The following is a 23,855-nucleotide window of genomic DNA, read 5'->3' on the forward strand; positions in this document are numbered from 1 at the left end:
CCCTCTTCACCAATCATTGCCCTTGTCCCTGTCACATACCTCATATCCCCCAACACAGATGGGCTTCCTACACCACAGGCCCTGGGTTCACCATTATACACCTCATGCTCCCACCTCATTGTCCCTGCTTGGGGTCACTGCCACTCCCGTAGGCTCATCCCTAGCTGTGTGCCTCCTTCAGGCCCTATTTTGCTGTGTCCACAGAGTGCATCGGATGGCTTCTGGAAATCTGTGGCCACTCGAGTGCCCAAGGAGCCCCCTGAGATTCGAATCCTCAACCCATATTTCATCCAGGAGGCCGCCTTCACCCTCATTGGCCTGCCCTTCAACAATGGCCTCATGGGCCGGGGGGTGAGATATCTGGGCCCTGGGGAGAGGGAGGAGGTGAGCTGGGTCTGAAGAGCCTTGGAAGAAAGGATGGGTGGTGGGTGGGGCAGTGCTCCTGAAGAATAGCTTTCTGGGGAAGAAGGCTCAGTCTTTGGGCATGGAGGCTAGCCTTGGGGAGCTCGGCTGAAGTCTCAGCTGTCCCAGCCCTCCAACTGAACTCTGCACACCTTCTCTTCCCCGCCGTCTTCCAGAACATCCCTACCCTTGGCAGTGTGGCGGTGACCATGGCACTACATGGCTGTGATGAGGTGGCAGTCGCAGGATTTGGCTATGACATGAGCACACCCAACGCGCCCCTGCACTACTATGAGAGCGTGCGCATGGCAGCCATCAAAGAGGTTTGGGGCTGGGTGTGGGGCAGTCCCTGCTTGGGGATGAGGGGAGGCGCATAAATGAATGGTAAAGGGAGGAGCCAGTGGCGGGTCTGGCTGCCCAGAACTCCCCAGAAGGTCCTGACACCAAGCATCCTATGCGCCCTCTCCACAGCTTCCCACTGAACCCCCGGCCTTCTCCCTGAACTTTCTTTCCGAGGGACCCTCCCTGCCCTGGTCCTGCACCTTCCTCCCCGTCGCTGGGTTCCCCAGCCAGAAACACTAGTCTAGCACCAGCTTAGCCATCCTCTCTACCACAACTCCTGCCTTCCTCCAGAGGACTCCCTTGCCCCTCAGAAACCCACAACTGAACATTGGCTCTGGGTCTCAGGACATCCCCATATCTCTTCCACCCTTCCCCACAGCTAAGCACTAAAGCTCTTCATACCCAGAACTGTTTCCCAAGCATTTGTGTGTAGGGTACATTAAAGGTCTCCAGCCTGTCAGCCAGCCTCTCCTGACATTTCTCCCTCCATAGCCAACATCCCATGTGGAAAGTTTGAACCCCTCTTCCCACACTTCCACTCTGACCACCAGCCTCCCACTGATCCCAGCCTGAAACCTGGAAATCTTGGACCAGTGCTTGAACAGCCTCTCTGCTGCTACATCTGGGTGATGGGAGGTTGTTGGAGGGAACCTCCCATCTGTACAAATTCCTATTTCTTTGGTCTGGGGGCTTTAGTCTCAACCCTCATTCCTGCTTATCAGTCTTCTTACCTGTCCTTCTCCATAATCCCCTTCCACTGTTCCAGAGCTTTCCATGCTCCAAAAGCTCCTTCCTCCTCCAGTGAAGACACTAAAGCCACAGAGGGGACCCTGGCCTGTCAGGATCTGCTGGGTTGCCCTCTGCATGACACTCCTACTTGGCCCCTCACCCCTTGCAGCTGGGCTCCCCTTACACCTGACCCAGCTCCCACCAAGGTCACCACCTCAAGGTGGCCTAATCCAATGGACATAACGTCATCTTTCCTGATCTCTCAGAAACAGTTTTTGTGTTGGCCACTCCTTCCTCTTTGAGCTTCTGAGTCAGTAATTTCTAGTGTTCCTCTTATTTCACTCCATTCTCTCACATTCTCCGTCTCAGCATCATTGATTCTGATCTACGCCTTAAAATTCATCATCGCAGGACGGGTGCGGTGGCTCACGCCTGTAATCCCAGAACTTTGGGAGGCTGAGGCGGGCAGATCACCTGAGGTTGGGAGTTCAAGACCAGCCTGGCCAACATGGAGAAACCCTGTCTCCACTAAAAATACAAAATTAGCCAGGTGTGGTGGCGCATGCCTGTAATCCTAGCCACTCAGGAGGCTGAGGCAGGAGAATCGCTTGAACCCAGGAGGTGGAGGTTGCAGTAAGCCGAGATCTCGCTATTGCACTCCAGCCTGGGCAACAAGAGCGGAAGTCCGTCTCAAAAAAGAGAAAAAATTCATCATGGCTGGAGGTGGTGGCTCGTGCCTATAATCCCAGCACTTTGGGAGGCCAAGGCGGGAATATTACTTAAGCCCAGGTGTTCGAGAGCAGCCTGGGCAACATGGTGAAACCTGGTCTCTAGTAAAAATAGGAAAGATTGGCTGGGCGTGGTGGCTCATGCTGATAATCCCAGCACCTTGGGAGGCCAAGGTGGGCAACTCCTCCAAGGTCGGGACTTCAAGACCAGTCTGGCCAACATGGGGAAACCCTGTCTCTACTAAAAATACAAATATTGGCCGGGAACGGTGGCTCACGCCTATAATCCCAGCACTTTGGGACGCCAAGTTGGGCACATCACAAGGTAAGAAGATCGAGGTCAGCCTGGCCAATATGGTGAAATCACATCTCTTCCAAAAATACCAAAATTAGCCAGGCATGGTGGCATGTGCCTGTAATCCCAGCTACTCAGGAATCTGAGGCAGGAGAATCACTTGAACCCAGGAGGCAGAGGTTGTGGTAAGCCAAGATCGAGCCACTACACTCCAGCCTAAGCAACAGACTGAGACTCTGTCTCAAAAAAAAATTAGCTGGGCATGGTGGTGGGTGCCTGAAATTCCAGCTGCTCAGGAGGCTGAGGCAGGAGAATTGCTTGAACCCAGGAGGCAGAGGTTGCAGTGAGTCGATCACACCACTGCACTCCAGCCTGGGCAACAGAATGAGACTCCATCTCAAAAAAATAAAATAAAATAAAAATAGAAAAAATTATCTGGGTATGCTGGTTGTGCACTTGTAGTCCCCGCTACTCGGGAGGCTGAACTGGGTGGATCACTTGAGCCCAGGAAGTGGAGGCTGCAGTGAGCCATGATTGTGTCACTGCAGTCCAGTCTGGGTAACAGTAAGACCGGGTGTGGTGGCACATGCCTGTAATCCTAGCTACACACACACACACAAAGCACTAGCCACAACTCCATCTCAGACAACCTTCTCTTCTCAGTCTGCATATTCTCTGTGAGATTTACATCCCTGTCCATGACTTCAGTTACCATCTGTATTGTATCAGGCTTTTTTGGTTCTTAGTCCTTCAGCTTGCTATAACAGAATACCATAGTCTGGGTGGCTTTTAAACAATAGAAATTCATTTCCCATAGTCCTGGAGGCTGGGAAGTGCAAGATCGAGTGCAGGAAGATTCCGTATCTGGCCAGGACCCACCAGAGAGGTAGTTCTTACACAGCTGTCTTCTCACTTTCCTCACATGATAGAAGAGGTAAGGCGGCTCTCCTGAGTCTCTCTCTTTTCTTTTTGAGACAGAGTTTCACTCTGTTGCACAAGCTGGAGTGCAGTGGTGTGATCATAGCTCACTGCTGCCACATACCCCTGGGCTGAAGTACCTCCCACCTCAGTCTCCCTAGTAATAGCAGACTGGCTAATTTATTTTACTTTTCGTAGAGATGAGGTCTTGCTATGTTGCCCAAGCTGGTCTTTAACTTCTGACCTCAAGTATCCTCCTGTCTTGGCCTCTCAAAGTCCTGGGATTCCAGGCATGAGTCGCCACGCCTGGCCCTGAGTCTCTCATAAGAGCACTAATCCCATTCATGAGAGCTCTACCCTCATTACCCAGTCACCTCCCAAAGACCCCCACCTCCGAATTCCATTACACTGGGGGTTAGGTTTCAATATATGAATTTGTGGGGAGGACATAAACATTCAGTCGACAGCCGGTTTCTTCCAACCATCTCAAGTGATTGGGACTTATTTCAAGGATATGCAGGAGATTTGGAAATCTCAGAGGAAGCTAGAAACAGCCTTCCAGCTGGGCCTCTTCTTGTCTGGGTCAGGGTTCAGGAGTGAGACGCCCATTCTGGGTCTGGGACAGTTCTAGAACTGCCTCACCATCCCCGTGGCCCCGAGAGTCTTCCCTTCCTGCCTCTTTTCACATGCCTTCTTGCTGCTTTGTCCCCAGCCAGCACCCACTTGATTGCTCTCATAGCTTTTATCAGCCTCCTGGCCTCTGTTTACTTATATCTTTGGTCTTTTATAAATTCCTTTTATGTAAACTTTATGTAAAGTTTTATGCAGAGGGTGCGAGCCATAGACATGGGCGATGGGCAGATTCTAATGGACTTTCTATGCCACAGAAGGAGTTTGGACTTTATTTAGAAGATAGTGGGGAAGCTGTGGATGAGTTTGAGGCCTTACATTAGCATGTAGTGGGTCACTATGGCCGCAGAGTGAAGGAGAGAGGGCGAAGCAGGAACAGAACCTAGTTGGGAGTTGTTGCACTCTGGTCAAGAGATGGTGACTCCTGAACCAGATCTTTGGCTGAGACAATGAGGGGAGAGGTGATGAGAGAGGTGATGATCCAGATCTTTGGCTAAGGCGATGAGACAGAGGCCGGAAGTCCAGGCTGGAAGTATAAGGCAATGAGACAGAGGCAAGAAATAGGATTTTAACTCAGTAGGGCCTGGGGACTGCCTTGGTGCAGGATGAGGTAGGACACTGCCTTCCCTGCAGCCCTCTCTGATGGAGTCTGTTCTTTTGCTTCCACCTGCCATGTCTCCATTTTCAGGCCATTGTCCCTCCATTACATGCAAAACCTCACTGGCTCTGAGGCTCCCAGCATCTGCTACACCGCACTCCATGCAGAGTGTAGTTCTTGGCCGGGCACCGTAGCTCATGCCTGTAACCCAGCACTTTGGGAGGCTGAGGCAGGCGGATCACCTGAGGTCAGGAATTTGAGACCAGTCCTGCCAACATGGTGAAACCCCGTCTCTACTAAAATACAAAAATCTGCTGGGCGTGATGGTGTGTGCCTGTAATCCCAGCTACTTGGGAGGCTGAAGCAGAATTGCTTGAACCTGGGAGGTAGAGGCTGCAGTGAGCTGAGATCCTGCCACTGTCACTCCAGCCTGGGTGACAGAACAAGATTCTGTCTCAAAAAAAAAAAGAGTAGCTTCTCAAATCAAAAAAGATGACTTGGGGATATCAGTACAGGGCCTGACTCTAGACCTTCATTTCCTTATCAGTGAAAGGGATAATAACAGCACCTGCTCCTGGGGTTTGGAAAGGACCAGATGTGATAAGGCCTAGCACATAGTAAGCACTCAGAAATCTTAGCCATTATGATCACTGTTTTACCCCTACTTGCCACTGTTACTTACCAACCCCCAGATGAGGATTCACTGAGAAAGTTGGTGCCTGGGTTTGGAATCCCTCTGTTACCTGGGGTGTCTCACGTGGACCATTCAGCACCTTGGCTTCCCCTCGCTTCAACTGCACTTGCCTTGATCAGCTCACTCTGCAGGCCCAGCAGGGGTGTGTGGGATGTGGAGACACATGGACCGAGGCCTGAATGCCTGGCATATGTAAGGGATGTCAAGGGAATTCATAAAGGAGATGGAGGAATCAGGGAGGTGCCACATAATGGAAGATGAAGGAGCAGCGTTCCAGGAAGAGTATCCACAGTGTGGTGCTGCTGGGAAACCCAGGAAGATGAGTGCTGAGAGGTGGCCATTGGATTTAGCTGTTAGGAGTTATGCTGACTGTGGTGAGAACAGTTTCAAAGGAGTCATGGAGTAGAAGCCAGACTGCAGTAGTGAACAGTAATTAGAAGGCACCCTAGAGAACACAGAAGTTGCTCATGGCAAAGCATCTCTCAGGACGCTTGGAGGAGAAGGGAGGAGAGAGAGTGGGCAGCAGCTCGAGGATGATGTGGCTTCATACAGGAATCTGTCACACAGCAGAGAAGTCCAGGCTGGAAGTATAGATGTGTGAGTTGTGAGCACAGTTCTTCAGATGTAAGGATGAGATTTCAGAGAGAGTGAGAAGTGCATCTTGTCCTGGCAGGACCCTTGAACACCAGTACTAAATGTGGGATGAGGAAAGAGGAGCCAAAGAAAAAGAGCTTCTGAGAACGTGGACTGTGACACTGGATGGGCATCCATGCTCAGAATCAAGGGTCCTGGAGCCCATGATCCTGATTCCAGGTGACCAGAATCCTGCACCAGCCATGGCCAGGTCAGGGCTCTCGTGAACTCAGAAGTTGTCTGCATCCACAGCGGAATTAGGAAAAGCACACCAGAAAGGTGTCATTGCCTGATCCAAGAGAGCTACACCCCATGGCCAGCTTTCTTGTTTACTTTTTATGATGGAAATTGGCAAGTACAGAGGATATCATGAACTCCCATGTTCCTGCCCCCACCTTCCACAGGCATCAACATGCAGCCAATATTGTTCTGTCTTTTTGTCTCATGCTCCCACTCCACTGATTCAAACAAGTCTCAGATACCATATACCCTTCCAGCCATAAATACTTCATTCATCCCAGGCACGGTGGCTCATGCCTGCATTCCCAGCACTTTGGGAGGCCGAGGCAGGCGGATCACCTGAGGTCAGGAGTTCGAGACCAGCCTGGCCAATATGGTAAAATCCCGTCTCTACTAAAAATACAAAAAATGAGCCAGGTGTGGTGGTGGGTGCCTGTAATCCCAGCTATTTGGGAGGCTGAGGCAGGAGAATTGCTTGAATCCAGGTGGCACAGGTTGCAGTGAGCCAAGATCGCACCATTGCACTCCAGCCTGGGCAACAAGAGTGAAACTCTGTCTCAGACAAAAAAAAAAAAAAAGATACTGTTTTTTTAAAAAATTATCACACCTAAAAACATTAACAGTAATTCCTTAATATCAAATATCCAGTCCTGTGCTGACCTTTTAACCCTCAATGACTCCCAAGGGGTACTGTTGACCCTGACCCATCAAATTGGTTACTACTTCTCCAGAGGAGTGATGAGAATGAGGGATAAGAAAAGAGGCTAACGAGTTTCCACGTCTACTCAAATCCTGGCCCTGTCATTCCTCCAAGCCTCTGTTTTCTCATCTATAAAACCTAATTTCATTCAACAAATATTGAGGCACCTACTCTGTGCCTAACAGCCCCTACTCTTTCAAAGAGAGAGAGTGAGGCAGATGCTTACATCTTCCAAGAATGGGGATGAGTTGTCCAGGGATCCGCAATGAGGAGGGGCAAGTACAGATGGCAGAGTCAAATGACAGGAGCCTTGAAGGGGCCGGAGAGCTTTAGGGAATCTGGAGGGACAACGGGATGTGAGGAAGACCCTTCCCGCCTTCAGAGGCTGTAGAGTGTGGAATGTGAGGGGAGAAACAGGCACCACTTGAGAGGGAGTCTGGGGGCACTGTCCTTCAAGGTGGCTGGGTTTGTGGTTAGCACAGAGGTCGAAGGGAATACTCAGAGAAGAGGAATGTCGGGAGTGTGGCTGATGACCACCTGAGTTTTCAGATGTAAAAGATCTGGAAGGTGGAGAGGGTTGACTGGCTCAGAATAAGGGCCAGACAGAGCCATAAGTTCTTTTTTTAAAAATTCATTTATTTATTATTTTTCAGAAGCTGGGGTCTGGATATGTTGCCCAGGTGGACTAAGTTCAAGTGATCCTCCCACTTCAGCCTTCCAAGTAGCTGGGACTACAGGCACAGGCCACTGCACCCAGCTCACTTCTCAGCACCAGTAAACAGTGGCTTGTGAACAGTTATGGTGGGCTGGCCATGGTGGCTTATGCAGGTAATCCCAGCACTTTGGGAGGCTGAGGCAGGTGGATCACCTGAGGTCAGGAGTCGGAGACCAGCCTGGTCAACATGGTGAAACCCTGTCTCTTACTAAAAATGTAAAATTAGCCAGGCGTGGTGGCTCATGCCTGTAATCCCAGCTACTTGGGAGGCTGAGGCAGAAGAATCACTTAAACCCGGGAGGCAGAGGGTGCAGTGAACTGAGATCATGCCACTGCACTCCGCTGAGCAACAAGAGTGAAACTCCATCTCAAAAAAAAAAAAATGTCAGTTCTGGTGAAGCTCATTGCTGACAAACACAACAGAGAAGCCACTCAGGGACAAGCTCGGATAAGGCTGTTGTCATTCTTCCCTTCATTCAATCAAGCCCTTTTTTATCAAAGTTTTCTGGTGAGAGTCCTGGGTAGTGAAGAAGCCCATCCTGGGTACAGTTTTCCCCAGAAGCCTCTTCTAGTGATTTTGAAATGCAGAACATTGTGATTAGCTATAGTCAAATGTGCTCCCCATAAAAAATTGGTAAGTAGGTGAGGTTAGCTTGATTTAATTATTCCACGAGGTATACATCTATCAGAACATCACATTCTACCCCAAAAATATATACAATCATTATTTCAATTAAAAAATATTTTTAAATTTTTTAAAAAGATAGCCATTTCTCCGCAGGCCCCATGGCTCCTGTGATCTGGGAGGCAGGGTTTCATCCGCTGCCCCCAGGCCTGAAGAGTAGATTGCATCAGGCCTGGGAGTGACTCAGCCAGAGACTGCTTTTGGGCTTCAGTGACTCACATTGCCTGCCCGCAGGGTATCTATAACCTGGTGCTTCCTGACAAGAAGTGGCTTGAAGTCTGTGGGAACGAGGTCCTTCTGCTCATGCTGAGGAGGGAGGTTGGGAAGCTTAACGGTTTTCCTGGGACGAGGAAAGGGCTCTGAAGGTTCTTTTCTCCACATCATGGGAAGGAAGGAGGATGAGCTGTAGCACTCCTAGAGCAGGGTCATTACCTTGTAGACACGACTGATTCCCAGTATCTGCCTTCAGATTTCCACAGTCACAGAGTATTGGAGAGCTGTGACTGGAAAAGGGCACCAAGACCCAGAAGGAGCACTAAACAAAGGTTTCAGCAAAGGCCCAACCGATCACTTCATCTCTTTCCTTCCAGTCCTGGACGCACAATATCCAGCGAGAGAAAGAGTTTCTGCGGAAGCTGGTGAAAGCTCGTGTCATCACTGATCTAAGCAGTGGCATCTGAGTGGGCCCACCACATGGCCATAGAGGCTCAAGCACCACCAGGAGCAAGCAGAAGCCAGCACCACCTAAACAGGAGTCTTCAGACCCAGAGAAGGACAGTGCCAAGGGCCCCAGGGGCAGCAAGGCCTCGGTGGAGCAGCCAGAGCTATGCCTACTCAGTAGCCAGCCTCAGAGACCAGCACGCAGCCTCACTCAGCCTGGGTCCTTGACACCAGAGGGCCAGCAGGCTACTGGCTGTGCCCAGCAGGCCTAGCATGCAGGTGGTGGGACACTGGGCAGCAAGGCTGCTGCTGGAATCACTTCTCCAATCAGTGTTTGGTGTATTATCATTTTGTGAATTTGGGAAGGGGGGAGGGTGGGGATAATTTATTTTTAAATAAGGTTGGAGATGTCAAGTTGGGTCCACTTGCCATGTAGGAAGAGGCCCACTAGAGTACCAGTGAGCTCCCTGTGGGGCAGGAGTGCCATGACCAGCCTGTACCCTCCTCAAGCCAGCCCCTTCCAGCTCATGACACTGTTTGGCCTTTCTTGGGGAGAAGATGGGGTATTCCCACTCACCAGCCCTAGCTGTCCCATAGGGAAACCCTGGAGCCATCCCTTCAGAGCCAACAAGACCACCCCAGGGCTACAGCAGAAAGAGCTTTAAAGCTCAGGAGGGTGATGCCTGACTCAGCCTGCTGGGAAGAGCTCCCCTCCACCGCTGCAGCTGATCCATAGGACTACCCCAGGCCTGGACTCACCAAATTGCTACATGTTCTAGGTTTCAGCGACGAGACTGCCAGGTCGTTGGGTTCTGCCTTTAGCCTGGACCAGAGGGAAGTGAGGCCCAAGGACCTTACCCAGGCTGCGGCAGTCGTCCCAGGCCACCCTCGTGGAAGCAATAAAGCTCTTCCCTGAGCCTGGTCTCTTTTTGCCTTTTCTGACTTTCCTGAAAGAAACAGGAATCTAAAGCCTCAGCAACTACACCAAACCCTCGGGCCCTCTCTCTAGCCCACAGAGTCCTCGGTCCCCTTTACTTCTTGTGTTAATGCAGGGCCTAGATAGCCACCCAGAGGTCTCTGGAGCATCTCCTGTCCCACGCAGTCCGGGATCCTCTTTCTTTGAGACCGGAGGTTTTAGGGCACAGTCTTAGAGGATGCAGAGGCATAGGACTGGAGCCTGCAGCCCTAGGACATTGCCTCAGGGTTGCCACAACCCCAGCTCTGCAATGACAGTTATTCCTGCAAGCAAAGGAAAGATGTACTGCTGAGCCCCTGCAGCAGTGAGAGGCCTGCAGACCTACCCTACTCCCAACACTCCCAGCCCTCTGGGAAGAACATGCCCCAGGCCCCATCGTTAGAACAGAGGCACGTCCTCTCCTTTCAGCCCCACTCTAGGCATCTTCTGTCATACTTTAGAAAAGATGTCACACACACACACACACACACACCCCGCTCACCTTCTTAAGAGTCCTAGAGTCTGATCCCTTCCTTCCGCAGCATCTCCAGGCAGGCCTGAGAATGGAGACTGTCACCTGCACTTGTGAGTGTGAAGTGAGCATCCTGTCAGACATTATGGCTGCGGCAGGAATTAAGTGGGGTAGCTGGCCTCTGCACCTCTCTCCTGCCCACCCCAACCAGTCCAGGCAGCCCTGAGCTGCCCGCCCACTGGTGAGCCCTGAGGCTGGATTCCTGGCCATCCCGGGGCCCAGCAGCCTCGCACATGCTCCTTCTCACTGTGGCTGGCCTTAGGCAGAAGCCTCTTGGACTTGGAGGGTAAGGGAGGCCCTGACTGAGGGACAGGTCAACCCAGAAATGCCCTCCAAATTCTACTGGAAATGGGGCCACCACCCTGCACATGTTCCCGTCTGGATGGCGCCCCATGGAGTTGCACAGGGCATCGGCTGCATGCCTGTAAATGGTAGCCCTGGCTGAAGAAGCCCCAAGGAAGGTGCCCCGACTGAGCAGCCGGCTGTGGGAGGTGTGGGAGGTGACAGAGCAAGCAGCTCCCTGCTTGGCCTCCTGTCCCGTAGGGCTCCTGGCATGCCTGCAGCAGTAGTAGTTCTCTATGGTCTGACTTCCAGTCCTCACCACTACAGAAAACTACTTTCACAAAAGCTATGGCTCTGAGCCCTGGGGGTGCACCAGAATTACCAGTGCCATTTGAAAGCACACACAGGTGCACCCTGAGAGTCTGGCTGAGATCTGGGGTGGGGCCCGGATGTGGGTAGTTTTTACAGGTCCCCAGTGGTTCTAATGCATAGCCAGGATATAGATGGTCCATACATCCCCAGTACTCTCATCCCTGCCCACAGCTTCCAGTTGCCAGTTGGTTGACAATTCCCAAATTGCCTTCACCAGCCCAACCCCTCTGCTTTCCTCCAGGCTACGAATTCACCTGTGTCCAGAACATTTCCACTTGGATAATCCACAGGCCCTTCTAACTCAGCATGTCCAATCCTGAACTCGTGAGCCCTGCCTTTCATCCCAGGAGCTGGAATGTCCCCTCCCGTGTCACCCCGCCAAAGGCACACGTTTATAGGGCCTGCCTACCTCCTCACCCTATCCAGTCAGACACCAGTGAATTTTCAAAACTGTTCCAGAAGCAGCCCCAGGCTCCCCTCACACCCTGCAGCAGCCTCTTAACTCTATTTCCACCTCTCTCACCCATCCTCTTTACTATAGCCAGAGTCATCCACAAAAATGCCTATGTTATCACACCATTCTGCTCAAAACCCTCCCGTGGTCCCCAGGGTTAGGCTCTTTCCATCCATGTTCCTCACCCAGTCCTCACCCCACCTGCCAAATTGCCATAATTAGGCATCTGAAATGCTACCCTCCGGCTACCTACTTCAAGCCTCAGCTTAGATATTCCTGCTCTGTGACCCCTGCCTTCAGCCCTCCATACCCACTTCTACCAACACTGCCCTTGCTGTGCCCTAGTGACCCCCGTGTTTGCAAGTGTGTCCGTACTCCAGGCCCTAGGCAGCATAGGAGGTGAGCTGTGGGGAGACCCGAGCTGAAAGCTTCTGCGCAGAGCCTCAGCAACCCAATGAGGCAGTTGAACTGGCCGCGGAGAGAAGAAACCGGGGAACAGAGCAGCTGCTGCAGGGCAGACAGCCAGGCCCCCCAAATCTGCACGCACCAGCAGGCGGCCGCCCCACACAGGGACCGGCCTTCCCAGGCCTTCCCGTCGCTCCCCGCCCTCACTCCCTCCCGCCCTCGGCCCGGCCTCCCAGCTCTCTACTTAGCGTGTCTACAAACTCAACTCCCGATTTCCGTGCCTCTCCGCCGCCCGAGTTCTCTACTCTCCACATCGAGGGGCCCCTCCTGGCATCTACCCGCCTCCCAATCTTGGGGGACCTAACCAAGCCAAGGGGGACTGGATCCGACGGGTGGAGCAGCCAGGTGAGCCCCGAAAGGTGGGGCGGGGCAGGGGCGCTCCCGGCCCCACCCCGGGATCTGGTTACGCCGGGGCTGGAATTTGACACCGGACGGCGGCGGCGGGCAGGAGGCTGCAGAGGGATGGAGTTGGGCCCGGCCCCCAGACAAGGCCCGCGGGCTCCGCCAGCAGCAGGTCCCTCGGGCCCCAGCCCTCGCTGCCACCCGGGCCCGGAGCCCCACACCCGAGGTAAGCCAGCCCACTTGCCTGTCCCGGGTCCCAGCCCTGGATGGACGCTCCTGGGCTGAGGGAGTGGACAGGACCACCCCCCTCCACTCTTCTTGCATCCTCCCTCTCTTGGGCCCTCGGCACAGTTCTCCGCCCCTCCCAGCCCCTCAGTCCCTCCTGTCGCTTGTTGGGACTGTGCTGGCCCTGCCGGCCCACTGTAATGTGAGGCTCCCGCTGCCGCTACAGGGCGCAGACTGGCTGCCAAGGCCACACTTTTGGCTAAAAGAGGCACTGCCAGGTGCACAGTCCTAGGCATGAGCCGTTTGAGCTTCGGGGGAAAGCCCAGCACTAATCCCAGGAAAGGTGCCTAGAAGAACACCGTCCAGGACCCCGTGGTGAGTAGCGGGCTGTGGATGGGGAGGCAAGGGCTGGAGAACCAAATGGCCCCAGACGGTGAGAAGGGAGGGGAGGGCCTCAGAGGCCCTCCAGAGACCTGCTCCCAGGCTCCCCCTAGCGCAGAGGGTGCCTACGGCTGTCTTGCCAGCCTTTCCCTCCATCACAGAGAACAGTCGCTGGCCTGGCCCAGAGGCCCTGATTCCACTTAGCCAAGAGGTGCACACCAGGACCTGGAGGACCACCCCAGGAAGGCCTGGGGATCTGTCCCACAGGTGTGCAGGCATTCTGTGTGCTAGAGGATAGGGATGGGGGTTGCAGCTGGGACCAAGAGAAGGCTGGCTAATGAGGACTGAGGAAGGCTCTGGGGCCCCAGAAGGGTATTTGGAAATGCCAGCAGTGGGGACTTGGGAAGCCTGGCTGGGATGAGAGATGATGGCTCGAGGGGGAAACTTCTAGTAGCATGACTAGGCTGCTAGACCCCATGACAGGGGGCTGTGAGGACAGACCTAGACCATCCTCTCAGGGTGGCTCAGCTCTCAGAGACCAGGCTGGTATGGAAGCCTGGCTGGCCCTCCTGGGAGTGGCTTAGGCCTGAGTGTAGCTGAGGGGATGGAAAAGCCCACCCTGCTTGAAGTCTGCAGGCTTGGCATACTCTGCCCCCTGGTGGCCACAGGAAGCCATGGCCCAGGCCCCATGTTTTCAGAGGGCCCATTCGCTCCCACCATCCCCTGGCTCTGTTGTCATGGAGGGACACCTATGGTCAGAGGAGAGAACGCAAGTGGCTCTGGGTCCAGAACACAGTTCACAGAGGAACAAGGGGAAGGAGCTCTGGGTGGACAGCACAGGCTGAGGCTTGGGGCTCACTATCATTAGATAACTCAGAGCGACTAGCTAGCACCCTAATTCTTCTCCAGGCCTCAGCTTTCTCCCCGGCACCCTGGGGTGAAGGCTCTCTGTAGGACCAACTGTGTCCAGCTATGACTCCCTCCAGCCAGTTCTGGCATCTCTAGCCCTACAGCACAGAGCAGGAAGGTTCTGGGAAAAGAGGACCCCTCTCTCCTCTCCAGCTGTGTGACCTTGTGACCTTAGACAACCTCTGACCTTCTCTGAGCCTTGTTTGCTCATCTGGAAAAAGGGGATTAAACCATTTATTTACCTCTTGGAATTGTATAAGAATAGCTGCAAAGCACCTAACACATAGTAAGGTTCCCAGTGCAGCTACTTCTGCTGGGTTGAATCTAGCTGTCCAGGCCCCTTGCTCCTCACCTGGAGAAACTGGGGTGGCAGGATGGCCCCCCAAAAGATAACTCATCTCTGAATTTGCAAGCTGCCTCAAGAGGAGGGTGGGGGAACAGCTCCACAAAGGCTGATGGGCGCTCCTGGTGTTGATAGAGATGGAACTTGGACTTGGAGGCCTCTCTGCACTGTCCCACTGCCCCTGGCCTAGGTGGCAGGTGAGTGCTTCTCCCAGTGACTCCCAGCTGGTACTGAAGAGAGGCTGCTCGACTGGCGAGGGAGAGTGGGGCTTGGCTTGGGCCGCGGTTACGTGTGGGAGGGGAAATGGTCAAGAAGGGACCAGGTGAATGGGAGGAGGAGCGGGACTTCTCTGAATGGTCGGGGCACTCAGGTGATTCCTTCCCCCAACCTCGTCCCCGAGGCAGCAAACCCATTATACCGGAACCTAGGCCCTTCCCGAGTTCCCCTCTACACAGCTAGGAGCCCATCCGCGGCCTGATCTCAGCCCCAGGACAGCCCCTCCCTGAGGTCCTTCCTCCCCAAGCCCACTTGGGCGCCCTCTTTCTCCCTGAGGCTCCACTTGGTCTCTCCGCGCAGCCTGCCCTGTGGCCAACCCTGGCCGCTCTGGCTCTGCTGAGCAGCGTCGCAGAGGCCTCCCTGGGCCCCGCGCCCCGCAGCCCCGCCCCCCGCGAAGGCCCCGCGCCGGTCCTGGCGCCCCTCGCCGGCCACCTGCCGGGTAGGTGAGAGGGCGAGGGGGCGGGGCGGGGCGGGCCCGGGACACCGCACGTGACTGAGTCTCGTTCCAGGGGGACGCACCACCCGCTGCTGCAGGGGAAGAGCCCGGCGGCCGCCGCCGCAGCCTTCTCGGCCAGCGCCTCCGCCGCCCGCGCCACCCTCTGCTCCTCCCCGCGGGGGCCGCGCGGCTCGGGCTGGGGGTCGGGGCAGCCGCGCACCGGCCGCGGGGGCGCGTGGCTGCCGCCTGCGCTCGCAGCTGGTGCCGGTGCGCGCGCTCGGCCTGGGCCACCGCTCCGACGAGCTGGTGCGTTTCCGCTTCTGCAGCGGCTCCTGCCGCCGCGCGCGCTCTCCGCACGACCTCAGCCTGGCCAGCCTCCTGGGCGCCGGGGCCCTGCGACCGCCCCCGGGCTCCCGGCCTGTCAGCCAGCCTTGCTGCCGACCCACGCGCTACGAAGCGGTCTCCTTCATGGACGTCAACAGCACCTGGAGAACTGTGGACCGCCTCTCGGCCACCGCCTGCGGTTGCCTGGGCTGAGGGCTCTCTCCAGGGCTTTGCAGACTGGACCCCTACCGGTGGCTCTTCCTGCCTGGGACCCTCCCGCAGAGCCAGCGGCCTCAGCCGGGGACAGAGGCCTCAGAGCTGAGAGGCCCCTGCCGGTGAGTGATGGACAGCATCCCTGGAGAGGTGGAGGGACAACTGGCTAGCAGCCCCAAGACACTCACCCTGCGGATCCCAGCCCAAAAGACACCAGAGACCTCAGCTATGAAGACCTTCGGACCCACTTCTCACAGACGCTGGCACGGGCCAAGCCTCGAACCTGGGACCCCTTCTCTGATGAACCCTACAGTGGCTGCGGCATCAGCTCCCACCCAGGCCCTGTGGGGACAGCATTCGAAGGAGACATTGCAGTCGGTTGGCTGAAAGTGCCTGTGCTGGAGCCGGCCTGTATGCACTAGTGGGAGCTGGCCCCCTATTTATTATTTCTAAGTTATTTATTTACTTCTGTGGCTTGTCAGATCCTTTCCTGGGCAGTGGGGAACTGGGAAGAAGAGGCTAGAGGGAGATCATGCCTTGCTTGTGCACTTACACACTTCAGGCTGACTCAGCAATCATAGACCTGGCCTGGATCTCCAGCTCCCACCCAGCAGCTGGTATCTTTGAGGCCCCTGCTTAGTAGGTAAAGACACAGAGAAGCACTCATTGCCCCACCCCACTGTCATTGATCAGTGTCTTACCATCCAGGGAATTGTCTTGAAAGTACCTTGCACGCCTCTGCTAGCAGACAATCCAGCATGGTTAACTCACTACCCACATTCCATGGAGCAGCCCAGGGCATGAGAGCATCTGAAAAAAAGCTGTGGGTTGGGAGAGGGTGCGGTGGAGTTCGGGTTAAGGTGAATAAAGCACGGAGCTCCATGGGGACAAGGAGGCAGGAAAGGATAAGGGCCCCAGAAGGATCTGCATCTTGGGTGATGAACAAGGATATTCATTAATTCAAACAAATATTTATTAAGCACCTGTTATATGTCAGATACTGATTATATGATAGATGCCAAGGATACAGAAGCAAAACAGACATGATCCCTGTCCTTGAGAAGCTTAAACCGGGAAAGACAGACAAAAAATAAGCCATTACAGTAACAATTATTTAAATTCAATTTGGCAAATGGTATGAAAAGGACAGGAAGCTAAGAAGTCCACACCTTCGTAGGGAAGAAAGGAAAAGTTAGTGCTGACCCTGCCTCCCACACCACCCCAAGCCACCTCCAAAAGGCCCGTGCTATCCTTGAGCTTTTCTGGACATCCTTTGAAAGCTTGTTTCCCACGTCCTATGCATTTGTACTGAGGAGGCCTCTATGATTTTTCTTCCTTGGAAATGAGATGGGGGCGTGGATTTGGAAAGGGTGCCAAGTCTAAGGAATGGTGGGACATCCAGAGTGGCTGTCAGGAGGCAGTGGGATCGGCAGGTCTGGAACTGCCAGGGGAGGTCTGGGCTGGACTGACAGAGCTGTCAGCACAGAGGCAAGAGCTGCAGCGGGGGGTGGATGAGAGCACCATGAGAGAGAGGGTTGAGGGCGGGATCCCTCAGGCATGTAACGCTGCAGACAGAAATTCCTTCCAATCTGCCTGTGTGCCTGCCTGCTTTGGCACAGGTGCCCCCTTCATTCAGGCTAGAGCGAGGAGCTGGCAAGAGCTCTCTGAAGGCTGTCTCATTCCGGGTAGAGGAGAAACGTGTGTGTGTGCTCCCACTCTTCTGCATTCACTGCCCCAGTTCGAGGTGCTCCCAAAACTTTGATGCCTTTGCTCCCCCTTCAGACACGCTGTTGGCCCCTCTCTGCCTCCAAATGGATTCAGGATCCTCAGTTCCACCTTCCCTCCTGCAAAGAGAATGGTCCCAGGGCCATACAGTTTATAGAGGGTTGCCTGCAGCAAGGACATTCTGTCAATTCCAGGGTTATTGTGGCCAGGCAGCCCCCTTCTGGTGAGACTTTAAAGCCTCGCCTAGTCCCCAAACCCTGCTACTCAGTAGATATGGCTGCTCTCGGAATCAGGTAAAGGAGACTGAAGCCAACTCTGACAATGCTCACAGTGAGAGGGACACAGCCCAAGCCTAAGGTGCTGGCTGCCAACACTTCCCAGGTTGCCAGTTTTTGAGGGAATAGGGCCCATCCAGCTGGAGGCTGCATTCTGGGCCCCAGACAGCTTGTGCTCAACATCTCAGAGTCCTGGGCAAAACAGCAACAGCCCCAAGAACACATTTCCACATGAACTAGCCTCAGTTTGCAACTCAGGACAACCCAAATCAAAAGGAAGAAAGAGAGGGAAGGAGGGAGGGAAGGAGGGAGGGAGGGGAAGGGAGAGAGGGAAGGAGGGATGGAGGGGAAGGGAGGGAGGGAGGGGAAGGGAGGAAGGAAGGAAGAAAGAAAGAGAGAGAAGGCTGGGTGCGGTGGCTCACACCTGCAATCCCAGCACTTTGGGAGGCCAAGGCGGGCGGATACCCTGAGGTTGGGAGTTCGAGCCTGGCCTTACCAACGTGGCTAGGCTAGATAGAAACTCTGTCTCTACTAAAAATCCCAAATTAGCCAGGGGTGGTGGCACATGCCTGTAATCCCAGCACTCAGGAGGCTGAGGAAGGAGAATCGGTTGAGCCTGGGAGGCGGAGGTTGTGGTAAGGCATGATCATGCCATTACACTTCAGCCTGGGCAACAAGAGCAAGACTCTGAGAAAGAAAGAGAGAGAAAAGAGAAAGAAGAAAGAAGAGAGAGAGAAGGAAGGAAGGAAACAAAAGGAGAGAGAAGGAAAGAAGGAAGGAAGGATGGAGAAAAAGCAAGAAAAGGTTGTTTACCCCAAAGGAAACGGGCTGCAGAGCTGCACCTCTGTTTACCACATAGTGGCTCTGTCACCAGGTGGCTCATTGTAGCTCCTGGGGCCACAGGTGACTCTGGTCACTACTGTCAAAGGCCATTTAGTCCTTTGAACTCTCAGAAGCATTTGACAGTATCAATGCTCCTTGAAAACCTGTCTTCCTTCGACCCGTGATCCCATCCTCTCCGTGTTTTCTTTCCACTCCTCCAGAGGCTTGTTCTCAGGTGATTTTTGAGTTCCTTTTCTCTCTCGGCCTCTCATGTTCCTCAGAGCTCTGGCATCAGCTGTCTCTCCTCTTCCCATTCTACTCTCTCCCTGAGCAGCACTATCTACTCCCATGGTCTCAGTTACCACCTCCATGCTGACCATGCTCATGTTTTATCACCAGCTTAGAACATTCACCTGAGTCCCAAGTCTGTAATTCCAGTACTTCTATCTCTATATCCCTGAAGACCTCAAGCTGAACATCTGTGTACTGTGTGTCTTCTGTTTGCTCCTTCACATCCACTCTCCACCCTTCAGCCTGCTCTGCTCCTCACATCAATGGGCTTCCCGCTGTCCAGCTTCCACACTCTCCCCAGTGTTCCCTGCTCGGTGAAGGCACCAACCTCATCCAGACACAGCCAGAACCTTGGGCAACCTCCTAGACTCCTTAAGCGCTGTTTTGTCCCTTAAGCATTGGTCACCAAATCCTTAGATCCTGCAGATTCATCCCCTTTCCCTATCCCCACTGCTATTCTGCTGAAGTCTTCAGATTTTTTTTTTTTTTTTTTTGAGACAGTCTCACTCTGTCGCCAAGCTGGAGTGCAGTGGTGTGATCTTGGCTCACTAAAACCTCTGCCTCGTGGGTTCAAACGATTCTCTTGCCACAGCCTCCAAAGTAGCTGGGATTACAGGTGCACGCCATCATGCCCAGCTAATTTTGTGTTTTCAGTAGAGACAGGGTTTCACCATGTTGACCATGTTGATGGTCCTGATCTCTTGACCTTATGATCCGCCCACCTTGGCCTCCCAAAGTGCTGGGATTACAGGCGTGAGCCACTGCTTCTGGCCAATTTTTTGGATGGTTTATTGCTCATCCTCCTACCTGGTCTCATTGCCTCCAGTCACAACTCCCTCTAATCATTCTCAGCCCTGCAGCCAGAGAAGTTCCATCCTCTTAACAGTAACTGAGCATGAACTATCATGCATTGGGCTAGTTTCAGGAATTCAGAGACCAGTGAGAAACATGTTTTGCCATCAAGGAAACTATACTTGGAGGTGGAAACAGGAGTAGGGTAGCAAATAAAAGTAAAAGGCATCCGGTTAAATTCGGATTTCAGTTAAACAATAAATACACTTTTTTTTTTGAGATAGGGTCTTGCTCTGTCCCTCAGGCTGGAGTGCAGTGGTGTGATCTTGATTCGCTGCAACTTCCACCTCCTGGGGTCAAGCAATCTTCCCAACTCAGCCTCCCAACTAGCTAAGACCACAGGTGCATGCTACTATGACTGGCTAATTTTTAAAATTTTTTTGGTAGAGACAGGGTCTTCCTATGCTACTCAGGCTGGTCATCAACTCCTGAGCTCAAGCAATCCTCTCGCCTTGGCCTCCCAAAGTGCTCAGATTACAGGTGCGAGTCACCATGCCTGGCCTAAATACTTGTTTCCAGTATGCCCAATGCAATAATTGGGACACACTTATACAAAAAATTTGGCCAGGCATGGTGGCTTACGCCTATAATCCCAGCACTTTGGAAGGCTGAGAAGGGTGGATGGTTAGAGCTCAGGAATTCATTGTGGCCATGTCCTGTCCTGCATGGTGTGGTTCTTGGCCCTGGACAGGAATGCAGAGGTGAGGGCCTCTTCCTTGGGCTCTCCATCTCAGCCTGAAAACTGCCACTCCTATATTCTGTGTGTGTGTGTTTTTTGAGACAGAGTTTCACTCGTTACCCAGGCTGGAGTGCAATGGCGCGATCTCGGCTCACCGCAACCTTTGCCTCCTGGGTTCAGGCAATTCTCCTGCCTCAGCCTCCAGAGTAGCTGGGATTACAGGCACACGTGCCACTATGCCCAGCTAACTTTTTGTATTTTTTTTTAGTAGAGACGGGATTTCACCATGTTGACCAGGATGGTCTCGATCTCTTGACCTCATGATCCACCCGCCTCGGCCTCCCAAAGTGCTGGGATTACAGGCTTGAGCCACCGCGCCTGGCCTCCTATATTCTTTAGATGCTTTTTTCACTTCTTACTAGCTAGTTCATCATGGCTTCAATTCCCTGTTACATTTCACAATTCTATTAAACTTCCCCTGTGTGCTGACTGTGTGGTGTCTCTCTCTTGATTGCATCCAGAATGACACAGAGCCTTCTCAACAGAGGAAGTAGCATGAACAATGACAGGGAAAGTGTGAAACGGCCTGGTGTGTTCCCAGGATTGCCAGCAATTTCAGGTAGACTTGGGGAGGGTCCTCATCAAGACAAAAGGCTGAAGCGATCACAAAGGGCTTTGAATGTTATACCAAGGAGCTCAGCCTTGGCTCTGAAAGGAGCCACTGAGGGTTTTTTTTTTTTCTTTTTGAGACAGTCTTGCTCTTTCACCTAGGCTGAAGTACAGTGGTGTGATCGTGGCTCACTGCAACCTCCACCTCCGGGGTTCAAGTGATTCTCCTGCCTCAGCCTCCTGAGTAGCTGGAATAACAGATGTGTGCCACCACACCTAGCTAATTTTTTTGTATTTTTAATAGAGATGGGTTAGGCTGGGATTACAGGCGTGAGCCACTGCATCTGGCCATGTTGGTTAGGCTGTTCTCGAACTCCTGACCTCATGATCTGCCCACCTATGTCTCCCAAAGTGCTGGGATTAGAGGTGTGAGCCACCACGCCCGGCCCACTGAAGGGTTTTAAGTGGGCTTGGTTAGAGATGTGTTTCAGATGGATCACTGGCTACTGTGTCGAGTACAGATGGAAGAGGCAAGGTGGGAGCCAGCTAGAGCTGCCATTGTTAGAGCTGTTCATGCAACAAACACAGATACCTTGAGTTAGGGCAGAAGCAATGTGCAAGGACAGGAGAGATGTGAGGCACAATAAGAGATGTGAGGGCTTGATGAGAGATGGTTTCCAGGTGTCTGGCTTAGAGTAGTGGTAAGGAACATGGGGGATGTAGTATTTTAGCATGTGACGGGTAAGATGTGGGGAAAATGTGAATTGAGTTTTGTATGTATTCAACTTCAGGGGCCTGCGGCAACTTCAGAGAGCATAGGGGCAGCTGAATATATGGGTTTGAAACTCAGGACAGTCTGGGCTGGAGAAATCCAAGGAGCCACAGCTTGAAGCCAGAGGAGTGGTGAGATAATGAGGCATAAGACAAGAAGCAGAGACTAAGGAGAACTAACATTTAAGGAACAGGTGGAGGAAGAGGGACAGGCCAGTGCAGGAAATCAAAAAGGAGTGGTCAGAGTGTTGGGAAAAACAAGACAAAGCAGAAGAACTGGAGGGAGTGGCCAACAGGGCCAGATGCAGCACAAAATCAAGTTGTATAAGAACCGAAAACTGCCCATTAGGTTTTCTTGCAACGTGGTAGCCTAAGGACTTGGGCTAAACTTCCTGCTGAAAACAACTTTAAATACTAGACTCTATCTATCTATCTTTAAAATTAAGGGCATCCATAAGCTGGCAAAAACATAAGAAACACATTGAGGCCAAAAAACTAAATGAAAGCTGGGAGCTACAATGGTGAGCAAAGCTCTATCATTGGCTTTCATCTTGAAGGCAGTTGCTGAACCTACTGAACCTGATCGATCATTGGTTTCCAAGGGGTCCCTGACCTTATGAGAAAGAAGACAAAGCCCAGGGCCCCCTCACCATGGGGAGTCTATTTGGAAACTTCTCCATCAGGCCAGGACCTCAAAGGCCAGTATATGCCAACACTGTGAGGGTGAATTAAAAGAAACCTGCCCCTGTCTGACCTAACCTCTCTCCCTCAAACCAGGGGACTACAAAGAAAACTGCCTGCATCCAACCCTGGTGCTAAGAAGGGGGAACAATCTCCCCCAGAGAATTCTTTTTTTTTTTTTTTTTTTTAGAAATGCAATCTTGTTCTGTTGCCCAGGCTAGAGTGCGGTGGCACAATCTTGGCTCACTGTAATCTCCACTTCCTGGGTTCAAGTGATTCTCCTGCTTCAGCCTCCCAAGTAACCAGGACTACAGGTGCCCACCACCATGCCTGGCTAATTTTTATATTTTTTGTTAGAGATGGGGTTTCACCATGTTGGTCAAGCTGATCTCAAACTCTTGACTTCATGATCCGCCTGCCTCAGCCTCCCAAAGTGCTGGGATTACAGCCACCAAGCCCGGCCTTCCCCTGAGAATTCTTAACTACAAGCAGGCCTTCGTCTGATTTTGGAGACCAAATTCACATGATTTTGGTAGGCTGAAAAACTTCAAAGTGATCACTTAATTTGACATAAACATGAATTGGTAGCGGTTCCAGGTGACCAATAAAAGCTCCCTCTCCCCCTCTGCTGGGCTTTGGGATGCTCCCTCCTGAATCTGCAGACCCCTCCCAGAGTTGCCACAGGTTCTGGCCCCTATAGGTCTACACTTGTTCCTTAGAGAAGAACCCTCTGTAACTGGCTCCCAAAGACTTATCCCTAACTTGGCTCTAAGCTATCCTGCACTAACATCCAAATTTCCTGGAGATTTGGCTTGTCTGTCTTCTGGAAATGCCCCCAACCCTCCCCAGGGCCTACTTCAGTCCATCTGTCCCAAGTAGTATTTGCAAAGGATGTTCAGGAGCCATTGCTGGTGAATCTGGGCTTCTTTCTCTGCCAGATCCCTGGAACCCCCAGGAGTAAGAAGGAGCCCTGGATGAGAAGCAGGAAGAAAATACATACTGACTAAGTTGTAGTCTCTGGGCTTGAGCCCCCCACCTCCAACACCCCCTTAACTAAAATGAGTTTCAGAAGAAGCCAAGGTCTCATAGCTAGAAAAAGGCATAAACAAGTTTTGAACCCAGGACTAAATCTAGAATTTGTGCACTTAAACCCACTCCCAACACCATCTCCCCTGTGCACCGCCACCTCCACCAGTGAAACCCCCAGCCAGCACCAGGCTCAAGGTATTTCACACCCTAGGCACAGGCCTGGAATCAGTTACTTTATTTTGGCTTTCCTTTTCCTCCTTCCAAATGTCTCCTGCCTCTGTTTCTTCCTTCAATTTGTCTTTCATGTTGCAGACATATTTTTCTAAAATGCAAATGTAATCATCATTGCTCACTTGAAACCCCATCATGGTTTCATATTGCACTTAGAATAATGTCCAAACTCCTACAAGAATCTATTGCTACCAACTTGTCTTTCCAACCTCATCTCTGTTACTCATACCCTTCCCCTTCCCCACCACACATATATCCCCTTAAACTAAACATGAATTACTTGCTATTCTTTCTTGATGAAGATTTGCTGAATGACTTAAGAGTCCCACTGGATTTTGCTTACCAGCTAAATGAGCCCCTCTCCTCCCCAGGCTCTCTATTCTTCAAGCTCAGTTTTTTGAAGTTTCTTTTC

General features: G+C 52.7%; 2 protein-coding genes and 2 long non-coding RNA genes across 34 annotated transcripts in view; 2 read left to right on the forward strand and 2 right to left on the reverse strand.

Moving 5' to 3' along the window:
* Positions 1–9,885, forward strand: part of ST3GAL3 (ST3 beta-galactoside alpha-2,3-sialyltransferase 3) — a 238,927-nt gene extending 229,042 nt beyond the window's left edge. For 7 of the 23 annotated variants that reach the window (XM_017974624.5, XM_035251139.3, XM_078331515.1 and 4 more), the window contains 3 exons: positions 205–351; positions 579–725; positions 8,779–9,885. In XM_017974624.5, the coding sequence (XP_017830113.1) occupies positions 205–351; positions 579–725; positions 8,779–8,970 (486 nt within the window). In that variant the 3' untranslated portion in view covers positions 8,971–9,885. Of the gene's footprint in view, positions 1–204; positions 352–578; positions 726–873; positions 1,153–8,778 lie in introns of those variants that run through there. The other 16 variants (XR_013519985.1, XM_017974627.5, XM_035251143.3 and 13 more) reach the window with 5 other exon arrangements.
* LOC128932640 (uncharacterized) lies at positions 7,528–12,728 on the reverse strand. Its single transcript, XR_008482707.2, has 2 exons — positions 10,427–12,728; positions 7,528–10,208 (listed from the first exon to the last, which is right to left on the reverse strand). It is a non-coding gene; the product is annotated as an uncharacterized LOC128932640 (long non-coding RNA).
* On the forward strand, positions 12,240–16,467 carry ARTN (artemin). Of its 9 annotated transcripts, none has more exons than XM_035251149.3 (5): positions 12,453–12,597; positions 12,823–12,971; positions 14,300–14,426; positions 14,782–14,944; positions 15,015–16,467. In XM_035251149.3, exons 3-5 carry the CDS (start codon positions 14,367–14,369, stop codon positions 15,476–15,478), a joined length of 687 nt encoding a protein of 228 aa, XP_035107040.1. In that variant the 5' UTR covers positions 12,453–12,597; positions 12,823–12,971; positions 14,300–14,366; the 3' UTR covers positions 15,479–16,467. The 9 variants fall into 9 exon arrangements, 8 of the variants coding, with proteins under 8 accessions (XP_017830125.1, XP_035107040.1, XP_017830126.1 ...); XM_017974637.4 differs by having other exon boundaries at positions 14,806–14,944; XM_078331518.1 differs by lacking the exon at positions 12,453–12,597 and adding an exon at positions 13,139–13,244 and having other exon boundaries at positions 12,746–12,971.
* LOC128928282 (uncharacterized) lies at positions 16,437–23,153 on the reverse strand. Its single transcript, XR_013519989.1, has 2 exons — positions 23,040–23,153; positions 16,437–17,322 (listed from the first exon to the last, which is right to left on the reverse strand). It is a non-coding gene; the product is annotated as an uncharacterized LOC128928282 (long non-coding RNA).
* Between the last annotated feature and the right edge of the window lie 702 nt (positions 23,154–23,855).

This window comes from Callithrix jacchus, chromosome 7 (genome assembly GCF_049354715.1).
Source record: "Callithrix jacchus isolate 240 chromosome 7, calJac240_pri, whole genome shotgun sequence".
Taxonomy (NCBI): Eukaryota; Metazoa; Chordata; class Mammalia; order Primates; family Cebidae; genus Callithrix; species Callithrix jacchus.